This window comes from Carya illinoinensis, chromosome 16 (assembly GCF_018687715.1).
Source record: "Carya illinoinensis cultivar Pawnee chromosome 16, C.illinoinensisPawnee_v1, whole genome shotgun sequence".
Taxonomy (NCBI): Eukaryota; Viridiplantae; Streptophyta; class Magnoliopsida; order Fagales; family Juglandaceae; genus Carya; species Carya illinoinensis.
Genome location: NC_056767.1, coordinates 24591783 through 24604559, shown reverse-complemented (window position 1 = coordinate 24604559; position 12777 = coordinate 24591783). Strand labels below are relative to the sequence as shown.

General features: G+C 37.1%; 1 protein-coding gene across 3 annotated transcripts in view; it reads left to right on the top strand.

Moving 5' to 3' along the window:
* Nucleotides 1-8068, top strand: part of LOC122299157 (eukaryotic peptide chain release factor GTP-binding subunit ERF3A) — a 28753-nt gene extending 20685 nt beyond the window's left edge. For 2 of the 3 annotated variants that reach the window (XM_043109161.1, XM_043109159.1), the window contains exons 12-19: nucleotides 4263-4413; nucleotides 5423-5528; nucleotides 5628-5763; nucleotides 6060-6124; nucleotides 6246-6410; nucleotides 6778-6850; nucleotides 6932-7002; nucleotides 7628-8068. In XM_043109161.1, the coding sequence (XP_042965095.1) occupies nucleotides 4263-4413; nucleotides 5423-5528; nucleotides 5628-5763; nucleotides 6060-6124; nucleotides 6246-6410; nucleotides 6778-6850; nucleotides 6932-6984 (749 nt within the window). In that variant the 3' untranslated portion in view covers nucleotides 6985-7002; nucleotides 7628-8068. Of the gene's footprint in view, nucleotides 1-4262; nucleotides 4414-5422; nucleotides 5529-5627; nucleotides 5764-6059; nucleotides 6125-6245; nucleotides 6411-6777; nucleotides 6851-6931; nucleotides 7003-7122 lie in introns of all 3 variants that reach the window. The other variant, XM_043109160.1, reaches the window with a different exon arrangement.
* Nucleotides 8069-12777: the final 4709 nt, after the last annotated feature.

Below are 12777 nucleotides of genomic sequence, written 5' to 3'. Positions count from 1 at the left end.
AAAATATTATCAATGTTAAATATAGGAGGGCTTGGGGGAGTTAGAAGTGTGTATGGTGCGGGTTTGTGGAAGTATATTCAGAATGGCTGGGGGGAATTTCTTAATCATGTTTCGTTTAAGGTTGGAGGAGGAGATAGGATTCGTTTTGGCATGATATTTGGTGTGGAGACTTGGCTCTTAAGAATGCCTTTCCTTCTCGTTTTACGATGGCAAGGGACAACGATGTCACTGTGGCTGATTCTGTAATTTTTTCTAATAACATCCCCCAATGGAATGTGAGATTTATTAGAGATGTTGATGATTGGGAATTGCCGGTTGTTACAGTTTTTTTTCAGTAGGCTGCATGATATGAAAATTGTGCAGGGAAGGCAGGACAGGTAATTGTGGCAACATGCTGGAAACTCCATTTTTTCTGTCAGCTCTTGTTATAAAAAGCTGAGTGCCATTGTGCCAACCAATTCCCTTGGAAGTGTATTTGGAGATCCAAGGTGCCAAGTTAAGTTGCTTTTTTCTGCTGGTTGGTTTCCCTTGGGAAGTTTCTGACAATGGATAATTTGAGAAAGCATGGTATAATCTGCTTAGACTAGTGTTATTTGTGCAAGAAAGATGGGGAATCGGTTGATCATTTGTTTCTTCATTGTGAGGTGGCAAAGACCTTTTGGGATGAGATTTTCAGCAGGTCAGGTATTGCTTGGGTGATGCCCCATAGTGTGGTGGATCTCTTGGCTTGTTGGAAAGGATTTATGGGTGGTCATCTCATTGCTGCTATTTGGAAGATGATTCCTTTATGTTTTATGTGGTGCTGTGGCTGGAAAGGAATGGGCAGCGTTTCGATGATAGAGCATACTTGTTGGATTTAGAGAGTTTTTCTTTCGAACTCTGTCTTTGGGAGAAAGACAGTTCTGATTTGGGAACATCAGTGACTCATGAAGCCGAAGATTCTCTCTTGGAATGTATGGGGATTGAATGACCCATGTAAGCGCCTTCAGGTAAGAAATCTGATTCTGAAATGGAAAGTAGATGTCATTTGTTTGCAAGAAACCAAACTAAAATATGTTGGCAGAAGTATTATAAGAAGTTTGCCGTTCTTATGTGGGATGGGCTTCTTTAGCTTCTCAGGGGGCTTTGGGGAGTATTCTTTTGATGTGGGATTAGAGAGTTGTAAATCTGGTGGATGAATTTGTTGGGGAATATCTGGTGGCTTGTTCTTTTATGAATGTTAATGATGGCTTTGGGTGGAGCTTTGCTGGTGTATATGGGCCTAACGTTGATAGGGAAAGAAGATTTCTTTGAGACGAGATTGCTGGCCTGTGCAGTTGGTGGGAGGGTGCGTGGTGCATTGGTGGTGATTTTAACTTCACCCGGTATCCAAGTGAAAGGTTGGAGGACTCTCATATTGGTTTGGCCATGGTTTATTTGTCTGATTTAATCTTTGATCTGGAATTGGTCAATTTACCTTTGGCAGGGGGCGACTTTACTTGGTCAAACGGGAAGGCATGGTCCAGTTTGGACAGATTTTTTGTTTCCCCTTGCGAGTTGCATTTCCCTGATTTATGTAAAAAACGTCTCCGTAGATTAAGTTCTGATCATTTTCCGATCCTCTTGGACTGTGGGGGTATTCATGAGGGGCGGAGATATTTAAAGTTTGAGAACGTGGTTAAAAGCTGATGGTTTTGTAGAAAAGGTAAGAGAGTGGTGGTCCTCTAATCAGTTGTCGGGTACACCCAGTTTTGTATTAGCAAGTAAACTCAAAGCTTTGGAAAAAGATTTGAGGAAATGGAATGAGGAAGTATTTGGGAACTTAGGGGACTTATAAAAAAAAAAGTATTTGGGAACTTAGGGGACCAGAAAAAGTCTATTTTAGAGGAGCTAATTTGCTTTGGTGAAAAAGAAGCTGTCGGGGTTTTATTGGTTGATGAGAGAGAAAGAAACTTGGTGTTGCTACTGAATTGGAAAAAATTACTCTCATGGAGGAGATTTCTTGGCGTCAAAAGTCTCGGGCCCTTTGGTTGAAGGAAGGGGACAAGTGCACCAAATTTTTTCACAGAGTTGCCATTTCTCATCGAAGGAATAATGCCATAGAGGTGCTTTACTCGGAAGGTAATGTCATTACGGAACAATCTGAAATTCTGGACCACATTGTTCATTTTGATGAAAAGCTCCTAATGGAGCCTTATTCCTGGCGTCCTAAGGTTGATGGGTTGGAGTTTGATTTGATTGACCAGCCTAGTGCACTTTGGTTGGAGAGAATATTTGAAGAGGAGGTGCTCAATGTGATAAGAGGAATGGACAAAGATAAAGCCTTGGGTTCAGATGGTTTCTCTATGGCATTTTTTCAGGTATGTTGGGACATTGTTAAGGAAGACATCATGAAGGTTTTTCTTGAATTTCACTCATTTATGAAATTTGAGAAAAGTCTTAATGCTACGTTGATTGCACTTATTCCAAAAAAAGTTGGGTCTGTAGAGGTGAAGGATTTTTGTCCCATCAGCCTTATTAGTAGTGTTTATAAAATCATCTCAAGGTGCTTGCTAACTGTTTGAGTGTAGTTATGGGGAAGATCATCACAAAATTTCAAAATGCCTTTGTCAAAGGAAGACAAAATCTTGATTCTGTACTTATTGCTAATTAGTTCTTGGATGGTAGAATCAGAGGTGGCATTCCCGACATCCTTTGTAAATTTGATATGGAGAAGGCTTTTGACCACGTCAACTGGGATTTCTTGGTTTATACCCTTGGTAGGTATGGTTTTAGGGAAAGGTGGTGTAATTGGATGAACATTGCATATCTACAGTTAGATTTTCAGTTATGGTCAATGGTACACCAGCTGGTTTTTTTAACAGCTCTCAGGGATTGAGACAAGGGGATCCACTGTCCCCTTTCTTTTTTGTTTTAGTTTGAATGTGTTGAGCAGAACATTGAAGGGGGGCAGATAAGGGATTCATATCAGGCTTTTCGGTGGGCAGCCCTTCGTATGGTTGTGTTAATGTTTCTCATCTATTCTTTGCGGATGACACTTTGATTCTTTGTGAGCCAAACTGTGATCAGATCCGTTCTTTACAGGCTCTCCTGTTATGTTTTGAAGCTATATCCAGCTTAAAGGTGAATTTATTGGAGTCTGAAATGATTCCTGTTGGTTTGGTTCATAATTTAGGGGAATTGGCTGATATTTTGGGCTGCAAAGTCTCCAGCTTGCCTATGAAGTATCTTGGCCTCCCTTTGGGGGCACCACACAAATCCAAGGCTATTTGGGATTGGATTTTAGAGACGATTTGAGTGTCGATTGGCTGGTTGGAAAAATGATATATTTGTCCAGAGGTGGTAGAATCACTTTAATCAAGAGAACCTTATCTAATATACCAACCTATTTTTTCTCTCTTTTTCTTTTGCCTACAGGAGTGGCTAATAGAATGGAAAGGATATTTCATGCTTTCTCTTGTGGGTTGGTATGGAGAATGAGAAGAAATTCCATTTGCTTACGTGGGATAAGATTTGTACTCCTCTTTCATTGGGTGGTTTGGGGATTAAAAAGCTGAACTTTCAATAAGGCACTTTTAGGGAAATGGCTATGGAGGTATCATCAATAAGGGGACGCTCTGTGGAAGCTTGTTATTGATGCCAAGTACGGGAGTACTTGGGGTGATTGGTGCTCCAATGAAGTAAGAGGGGCATATGGTGTGGGGGTGTGGAAATTCATTCGTAATGGATGGGATGTGTTATTCAGAAATTTCAGATTTGAGGTGGGTAGGGGAAACCAGATCAGTTTTTGGCATGACTTGTGGTGTGGGGACGAGGCCTTGAAGAACGTTTTCCTCTCTTTCTTCAGAATTGCTTCAGTGCCTTCGTGGCTGATTACATGGATAATTCTACTGGATTTATTCAGTGGTCAGTAAGCTTTATTGGAGATGTCCAAGATTGGGAAGTGGGGGATGTTACTGATTTTTACAGCTTGCTTTATGCTTTAAATATAAATTCTGAAGGGAGGATAGGTTGCTTTCAGACTTTCCCAGCTCCTAGTCCCTAGCTTGTATTTAGGTGTTTCCGCTTGTGTACTTGGGCAATGCTTATTTACTTGCATTAATAAAATCTCTTATTACTTAAATATAGAAAAAAACATTGTGCTAGAAAATCACTTCATAAATCTAGTTTGAGTCTCTCTGTGCAGCAAAAATGTTATTGTGCAGATTTTGAACATACGTGGTGTTGTGGTTGCATGGGGATTTAAAGACTTGCCTGTGCACTAATACCTTTCTGGCTTGCAGATGTCCAGTTCCTGCCAATTTCTGGCCTGCTTGGTGCAAATTTGAAAACAAGAATGAATAAAAGCATTTGTCCATGGTGGGATGGTCCCTGCTTCTTTGAAGCCCTTGATGCCACTGAAATTCCTCAACGAGATCCCAAAGGTCCATTTAGGTGTGATTCAGTCTTTATGTTTCCTTTTTACCACAGATCTCCCTCTCTCTCTCTCACAGCTTAACTACCTCCATTCTCAACCCACCCAGCCTGTGGTCCCTGTGGAAACAGTTCTCTGGTTGACATATATGAATTCTGGTTCATGTTTCAAAATTTATTTATTTTTTCATTGACAAGATGCATAATTAAGTGAGCATGTTTTACATTGGATGAGAGGATACCTTATTGTGTGAACTGCTTTCGTGCCAGCCTGGGCGTTATTAGTTATCTGGTTAGAAATTCAGTGGATCATTGTCTCTTACAACACGTTGAATTTAAAAAAGAAAAATTTACTAGAAAAGTTTCATTACAAAGAAAGTAATAAAGATAATGCTAAAAATAATAGAAGTAATAAAGAGCTTTCATGAGGTACATAAAAGTGGGCAAAACTTAAATTCTAAGTTACAAACGTATAGCAATTCCAAGAAAGATAATGATAAAGTCGCTGGATTGCCTTTATACATTCCAACTTTGACCTATAATTCTTTTTTTTTTTTTTTTTTTTTTTCCGGGATGAAAAAACACAATGAGTGGCTGCTGGGAGAAAATTTATGTTTTAATATTAAGATTTGCAATTCCTTTCCTCCACAATAGGCAATTTTGTTTGGCATTCCAAAACATCATCTAGCTTTCTATATTTGGAGGAATTTGCTCTTTTCTTCTCAGTTGTTGGGCATATACTTTTATAGACCTCCTATTTACTAGGGTTGTGCCCTTCTGTGATTTCAATAAGATCCTATCATTCGTGTCACCCTATCAAGCAGGTCAATGTATTCAAACAATACTATTTTAGTCTTTATTATTAGTAGTCTCTTGTGTGTTAAGCACTTGGTTGATCACAATTAATTTAGTTTCTGATGGGAATGTGTAGTTACTTAATAAACTTGATTCAGAATTCACATTGTGCTCCTCTCATGATTGCTTTGATCTTGCTGATGTGGTCTTGTTTATTACTATGTCAAACTTTTAGGATGCCTATTATAGACAAGTTCAAGGAGATGGGAACTGTTGTTATGGGAAAAGTAGAATCTGGTAGTGTGCGTGAGGGAGATTCATTGCTGGTCATGCCAAATAAGGTATCCTTATTATTTTTGCTCTCTCTCTCTCTCTCTCTCTCTCTCTCCAGGAACTTCCCAACTTACTGTTGACTGACGAGTTTTCTTATTAATCTGCAGGCTCAAGTTAAGGTTCTTGAAGTATACTGTGATGAAGATAAGGTTAGACAAGCAGGCCCAGGTGAAAATCTACGGGTTAAACTGTCTGGGATTGAAGAAGACGGCATATTGTCAGGCTTCGTTTTGTCAAGCATTGGTAATTTTCCTTTCTGGATGTTACAGTTTTCTTTGAGTCTGGTGGCTAGAATACTTTTTAATGTAAACACCTTATAAAATTATAAATTCCAACCTTCTTCCTATTTCTTCTTCCCATGCCCCTTTCTCCAAAATCCCAATCCGAATCCCATGTCCATCCACTGCTGGCATTATTATTATCTGGTCTACTTTTAACATTGTGCTCTTGAACATTCATTTTTTTTTTTGGGGGGGGGGGGGGGGGGGGGGGCGGCGTTGTTGCTTTCTGATGTACTAAATTTGCTTTCCTCCATGCAGTTAAACCAATATCTGCTGTTACCGAGTTTGTTGCCCAGTTGCAGATCCTTGAGTTGCTAGACAATGTATGCATTTAACTTCCCCCCTCCGTTTAGTGGTTTGCTATTTTGTTCATCTTTATCTTATATTGTTGCTTATAATTAGGTATGTGATTTCTTAAGTACTGTGAATGTGGCTGGTTTCTAGGCAATTTTTACAGCTGGCTATAAGGCTGTCTTGCACATTCATTCTGTTGTCGAAGAATGCGAGATTGTTGAGTTGTTGCAGCAAATTGATCCAAAGACGAAGAAACCTATGAAAAAGAAAGTTCTCTTTGTGAAAAATGGTGCTGTCGTCGTATGCCGCATTCAGGTTGGCTTTGTTGCTTATTAGTATTAAAATTCACGCCACATTTCTTCTGAAAATATATCATGCATGTTGCAAAAATCTCTCAAATAGAGTTTGCTCCCAACTTTATTCTATCAAATAGAGTTTGCTCTCAAATAGATGGATGGAATCAGATTTCTCTTTCTACACCTTATTCTATTTCATGAGGCTAGTTTTAGCGGTTTTCTTGCATCCATCTTTAGCTCCCAACTTGTAATTAGGTGTTCTGTTTTGTATACTTTCTGTGTACTTGGGCATCTTCTATTTATTTGTTTTAATAAAATTTCATTTTAGTTGTCAAAAAAAAAAAAAAAAAAAAAATGATCCCTTGTGGGCGGCTTGTGGTTCTTAGGTGAATAATTTAATATGCATCGAGAAGTTCTCAGATTTTCCTCAACTTGGAAGGTTCACTCTTCGTACTGAAGGTGAGAAACTGATACTGCCCACGTATTCGATGAGTGTTTATAATATTCTTGTACGTTGTCACACGAATTGCTGTCCTACAGGAAAAACAGTTGCAGTGGGAAAGGTCATGGAGCTTCCTTCGATAAGTTCTTAAACAATTTTTGGCATAAAGGTAAGAAACTTTGTAGTGATTCTTGCATTATCCTCCTTTCATGTTACATCAGTGGTTCTCTTGTTCTCTCATCATTTTTAATAAGCCGGGAAGTTAATTTGGGCATGACTTTTAACGCAGCTTCGATGGAAATATTACCCTTAAAGAATGAACTTCGTTTCTTCTCACAGATATTTGTTTGCAAAACAATCCCAAGTGGGCTTAGTAGACTATCCTGTATCCATTTGATGATTCACTGGATTGGTTTATGAACCGAAAGCTTCACATGGTTGTTTTGATTATTTGGTATAGTGGATGAGGTCCCATAAGGAAAGAAATGTATTTTCTTCTGTGTTTCCAGGTTATCTGATAACATTGATTAAATGATTATTAGAAATATTACTCTTAAAGAATGAACTTCGTTTCTTCTCACAGAAATTTGTTTGCAAAACAGTCCCAAATGGGCTTACTAGACTATCCTGTATCCATTTGATGTTCACTGGATTGGTTTATGAACCGAAAGCTTCACGTGGTTCTTTTGATTATTTGGTATGGTGGATGAGGTCCCCATAAGGAAAGAAATGTATTTTTCTTCTCTGTTTCCCGGTTATCTGATAACATTGATTAAATGATTATTACTTGACAGGCAAATCGAGACAGGGGGACATAAATGATGCATTACATGGCAGCATGATGGGTTCCTAATTAGTACAGCATCAAATGCATGTGTTTTATGAAGAGTTAATTTTTGTGGCTAGTGCCCTTGTGTTCTGGATGGGGGGCTTTACAGGGCATTGTTGTTTTGGGTGGTTTTATGGGTGATATTTGACCTGGTTCACCCATTGCCATCCCTTAACTCCATTCGAGTACGAATAATATGGTTTTTGAGACAAAGTCTTCTCTGATTTATGTTAGTTAAAATGTGGTCTCTCTCTTTTTTATTTTTATTTTTGGAGCTTTGGCTCCCTTGAAGGTTCCTCAAAAATGATTATTGGGCTTCTATTTAATTTTTGAGCTATGCATTAAGTTGATGATATATAGAACACATTCTCTCGATCAACAAATTTGCTTGCAAGTGGTTTTATTATTCTGGTGTTATTGGTGCCAGTTTTATTTATTTATTTTATTTATTTTACTTCGTATAGATATGTGATCAATGTGATCATGTTTAGAGGGAAAACAGTTTACAAAAATGGCAAATGAATTGAAGAAAGAGATGATAATTGTGATTGTGTAAGTGTCGTGTCATTATTTTGAAAAAAGTGAATAAATATGAAATTTATATGAAAAAATATTTTTTTAATAGTGGACTCTACTATTTTTCAAAGAGATTGTATGGCACTTGTGTATTTCACGACTGTATGTAGTATTACTCTTTTCATTTTAAGAAATGAAGGATTAATTTGTGTGAAGAGACCATGATAGCAAAGCCATAAGACCTCTCTTATTAAGCACATAAATCTCCCTCAGTTTACCTTTAATGGCATTTTAATTTATAAAAAAAAAAAAATCAATGTTTTATAGTAGGAAAGATCTATTCTCGTTTTGAGCAATATTATTCTTCATTTTGAGCATTTGTCATCTTTAGCCATCCTAGTTGAATATAGAGAGACATCAAAGCACCGTTCGGAAACACACATTATCCAATCTCATATCAAAATTAACAGAAATTATCTAATCTCATATCAAAAGTTTTCAACGTAGCTATAAAACATGCTTTTGAATTATAAATCTGTGACTTTTTCAAATAATTATTATAATTTTTTCAAGCTTTTAAATAAGATATAAAAAATAATTTAAAATTTTCAAATTTTTAAATAAAAATAATATTAAAAAGTTATAATGTAACAAATTTTCAATCATTTTAAAAACATAATTAACTATCTTAATTAAAAAAAATTTCATTACTATTTACAAGTTATTTAATTATTATTTATATATATTTTTTTTATCTCATTACTCATTATGCTGCCATTTTGTCTTCTCATTTATTCTCCAAATGAAGCTTAAGAAAAAGAGAAAGCAGGTTTGGTAAATGAAAATTCTCATTTCAAATTTAAAATTTTCATCTCATAATTATAATTTTTTCAAATTTTTACGTAAAATATAATAAACAATTCAATATTTTCAAATTTTAATTTAATTTTTTTAAATTTTTAAATAATAATAATATTAAAAACCCCCCAAACCTGCCGAGTCACTCACCAATCGGCTTAAAAAATACCTCATGGACGGCATGCTTTTGTCCATCAAACACAATACTATTTATATGTGGATTGACCATTCTGTTACGTAAGATGTCTTAGCCAACCTAGAACAGGTTAATACGGCCAAAATATAGGGCTGGGCAATCGGGCCGGATTTTTTTCCGGCCCGGTCCGGAACCCGGATAACCGGGTTCCGGTTACGGGCACCGGCCCGGAAAACATCCGGGCCGGTACCCGGTTTCTACAACCCGGGTGAACCCGGTCCGGGTACCGCATTACCGCACATTTTATTGATTGCAATTGGAGATTGCACAAAAAAATACTTAAGTTTTGCCAAATTCCTGACCATAGGGGCGAAACCATTGGGAGAGTGTTAAACTCGGGATTGCATGAATGGGGTATTGATAAAATTTTAACCATCACAGTTGATAATGCATCCTCAAATGATGTTGCTGTTGATTATATGAGGAGAAGAATAAAAGACCATGATCGTACTATACTAGGTGGTGAATTTCTTCACATGCGATGTGCTGCCCATATATTGAATCTGATTGTTATGGACGGCTTGAAGGATGTAATTGATTTTGTGTCAAAGATTAGGGATGCTGTCCGGTATGTGAAATCCTCACCTTCAAGATTTGCCAAGTTCAAGGCTTGTGCGGTAAAGGAAAAAATTAGTGGGAGGATGATTTGCTTGGATGTTCCTACTAGATGGAACTCTACATATTTGATGTTGAGTACCGCTGAAAAACACAAACAAGCCTTTGAACAATATGCGTTTGTGGATGACCAATTCTTGAACCCCACTAGCAATGATTGGAAAAATGCACAGATTTTTGTGGAGTTGCTGAAAGTTTTTTATGATGTTACATTGAGCATTTCTGGTTCTTTGTATGTGACAGCTAATGTTTATTTTGAGCAACTTTGCACAATTGAGGATACATTAAATGATATGTGCTTGAGTGATGATATTATCACTAGTACTATGGGCATAAATATGAGAAACAAGTATGAGAAGTATTGGGGTAGCACAAATAGGTTCAACTTGATGATATATGTTGCTTTTGTGCTTGATCCACGATATAAAATGATGGCAATGAATTTCTGGTTGCAAAAATGCAGAGGGTGTGAGTTGGCGAATAAGATAGAGGACAGGGTTAAACTCCTTTTAGGCCGCTTGATTGAGCAGTATAACGGATTTCGTGTGGCTAGTGGGAGGAGTTCTAATGTGGCTCAAGGAAGGCCAAGCAGCACTAATATAAATATTGGTAATGAGCCAGCACCTACTAAATTTAAGATCATGTTTACCAACTTTCTTAAGGAACGGTGTGTTACGGAGTTTAGATCGGAGCTAGATAGATATTTTTCTGAGACGTGTATAGACGACTCGCTCGGTTTTGATATCTTAGATTGGTGGAGAATTAATGCCGTTAACTATCCTGTCCTTGCTGAGGTAGCACGTGATGTGTTAGCCACCCCCATTTCCACTGTTGTCTCGGAGTCCGCATTTAGTACTGGAGGACGCATATTGGATCCTTTTAGGAGTTCCTTGTCTCCAGAAACTGTTGAAGCTCTCATTTGCACCCAAAATTGGTTAAGGACCAAACCAATTAACATTCGGGATTTGGAAGAATATATACAGTCGATGGACCTTGAAGGTAAGTTTGAAACGTGAAATATTTTTTTTAATATCTATCTAATTCGGTTTATTATTTGTCTAACTCAATTTTTAATTTTTTTTAGACGATCATCTAGCTTCATCTTCAACCGAGGCTGATGTGAGTCTCCATTCCCATTCATGCTGAAAAGTTTATCCTTGGTTAATCTTCAATGGAGGTAAGAGATTTTGTACAAATTTTGCTCCTATTTTATTCATGTCTAGTGTATACGTATTGGTTAGATGCTCAAATAAGCCAATAGAAAAAAGAAATACTGAAGTTGATCCACATGCTGAAGTTCTAAACTATGTACATCGAATCAGCCATTTCTTCTTTCTATGGTTTCATGTATTTGATATTTGCCTCTACTCAGCAAGCTCCTGTGCATCCAAGAACTTTAAACCACATGGCAATATAATTATGTGCAATATAATTGTGCATTAACAGTCTTGTTTGTTTTTTGCATGCACAGAATATAATTATGTGCTGTTGTTTATATATTTAACCATGTATTTGCAGGTTTTTTACTTTTGCAAATGCTGTTGCATGTGCCTTCTCTGTGCTGCCCTTGCTGTCCTTGCAGGTTTTTTTTCCTTTTTTTTTTTTAATGGGGTTTTTGAGAAGTTTCAAAGATGAAGATTGGGCTGAGAGTTTGAGGTTGATAGAAGATTATAAAAGGGATTAAGATTAGAGTTCTTTTAGTAAAGTTTTCATTTTTAATTTTTTGGAAGTTTGATGCTATCATTTTGATTTATCTGTAATTTTGGAAGTTTAATTTTTTGGAAGTTTGATGCTGCCTCTATCCTTTCTTTGGAGCCCACTTGTAATTGTATTCTTCCTTTTCTATTTTCCCTCCTTAACTGTTGGTAGGAGATAATCAGGAGCAGACATTGATGTTTCTCTCTCTTTTAGATGGTACCAGAAAATTAAGCCCGAAAGGGTAGCATTTAAAGTTTTAGCACAGTATTAACATTCATAGATGGAAGGTACAGTAGAAAACTCTTGGATTCAGTAGTTGGTAGGAATTTCCATATGTTGGTTGTCTATATTCGCAACACCATGCTTGCAGAGAAATTCATTGCTGCTTAAATTACGAATCAGTGTTTACTATTTACAAAAGAATGCAAACATTAAGCATGTAGCAATAATTTGATTGTGTTTTTTGTTTTCATATGCATCCAAGAACTTTAAACCACATGGCAATATAATTATGTGTATTAACAGTCTTGTTTGTATTTTGCATGCACAGAATATAATTATGTGCTGTTGTTTATATATTTAACCATGTATTTGCAGGTTTTTTGCTTTTGCAAATGCTGTTGCATGTGCCTTCTCTGTGCTGTCCTTGCTGTACTTGCATCTACTACTTGTTCTTACATGATTTGGTATGGTTGTCTACGGATCAAGATCTGGAAGTGGGGTTTGCATTGCTGGAAGTGGGGTTTGCATTGCTTTTTTTGATCATCAGGAATTATTGATCATTAGGAATGTTGTATTAATTTGATTTATCTTCTCATTTTCACTTTGTGTATGTTTTTGCACGAATTGGGATGAGTTTGTAATGTGGAATGTTGATCATCAGGATTTTTTTTTTTTTGAATTGGATCATCAGGAATTATTGATCATTTCCTAATGTTGTACTAATATGTAATGAGGAATGTTGATCTGAAAAAGAAAAAGAAAAAGAAACGTTATTTGCAAGATATGAAAAGGAAAAATAAACGTTATGTGCCATTAAAAAAAAAAAAAAAAAAAAAAAAAAAACCCGGGTATAGGCCGGAACCCGGATTTCCGGGTTGTAAAAACCCGGATCAATCCGGGTTCCAGCCCGAGTCGTAACCCGGGTATATCCGGGCCGGACTCCGGCCCGGATTTGGAATCCGGGTTCCGGGCCGGGTATACCCGGATACCCGGTCCGGTACCCGGTTGCC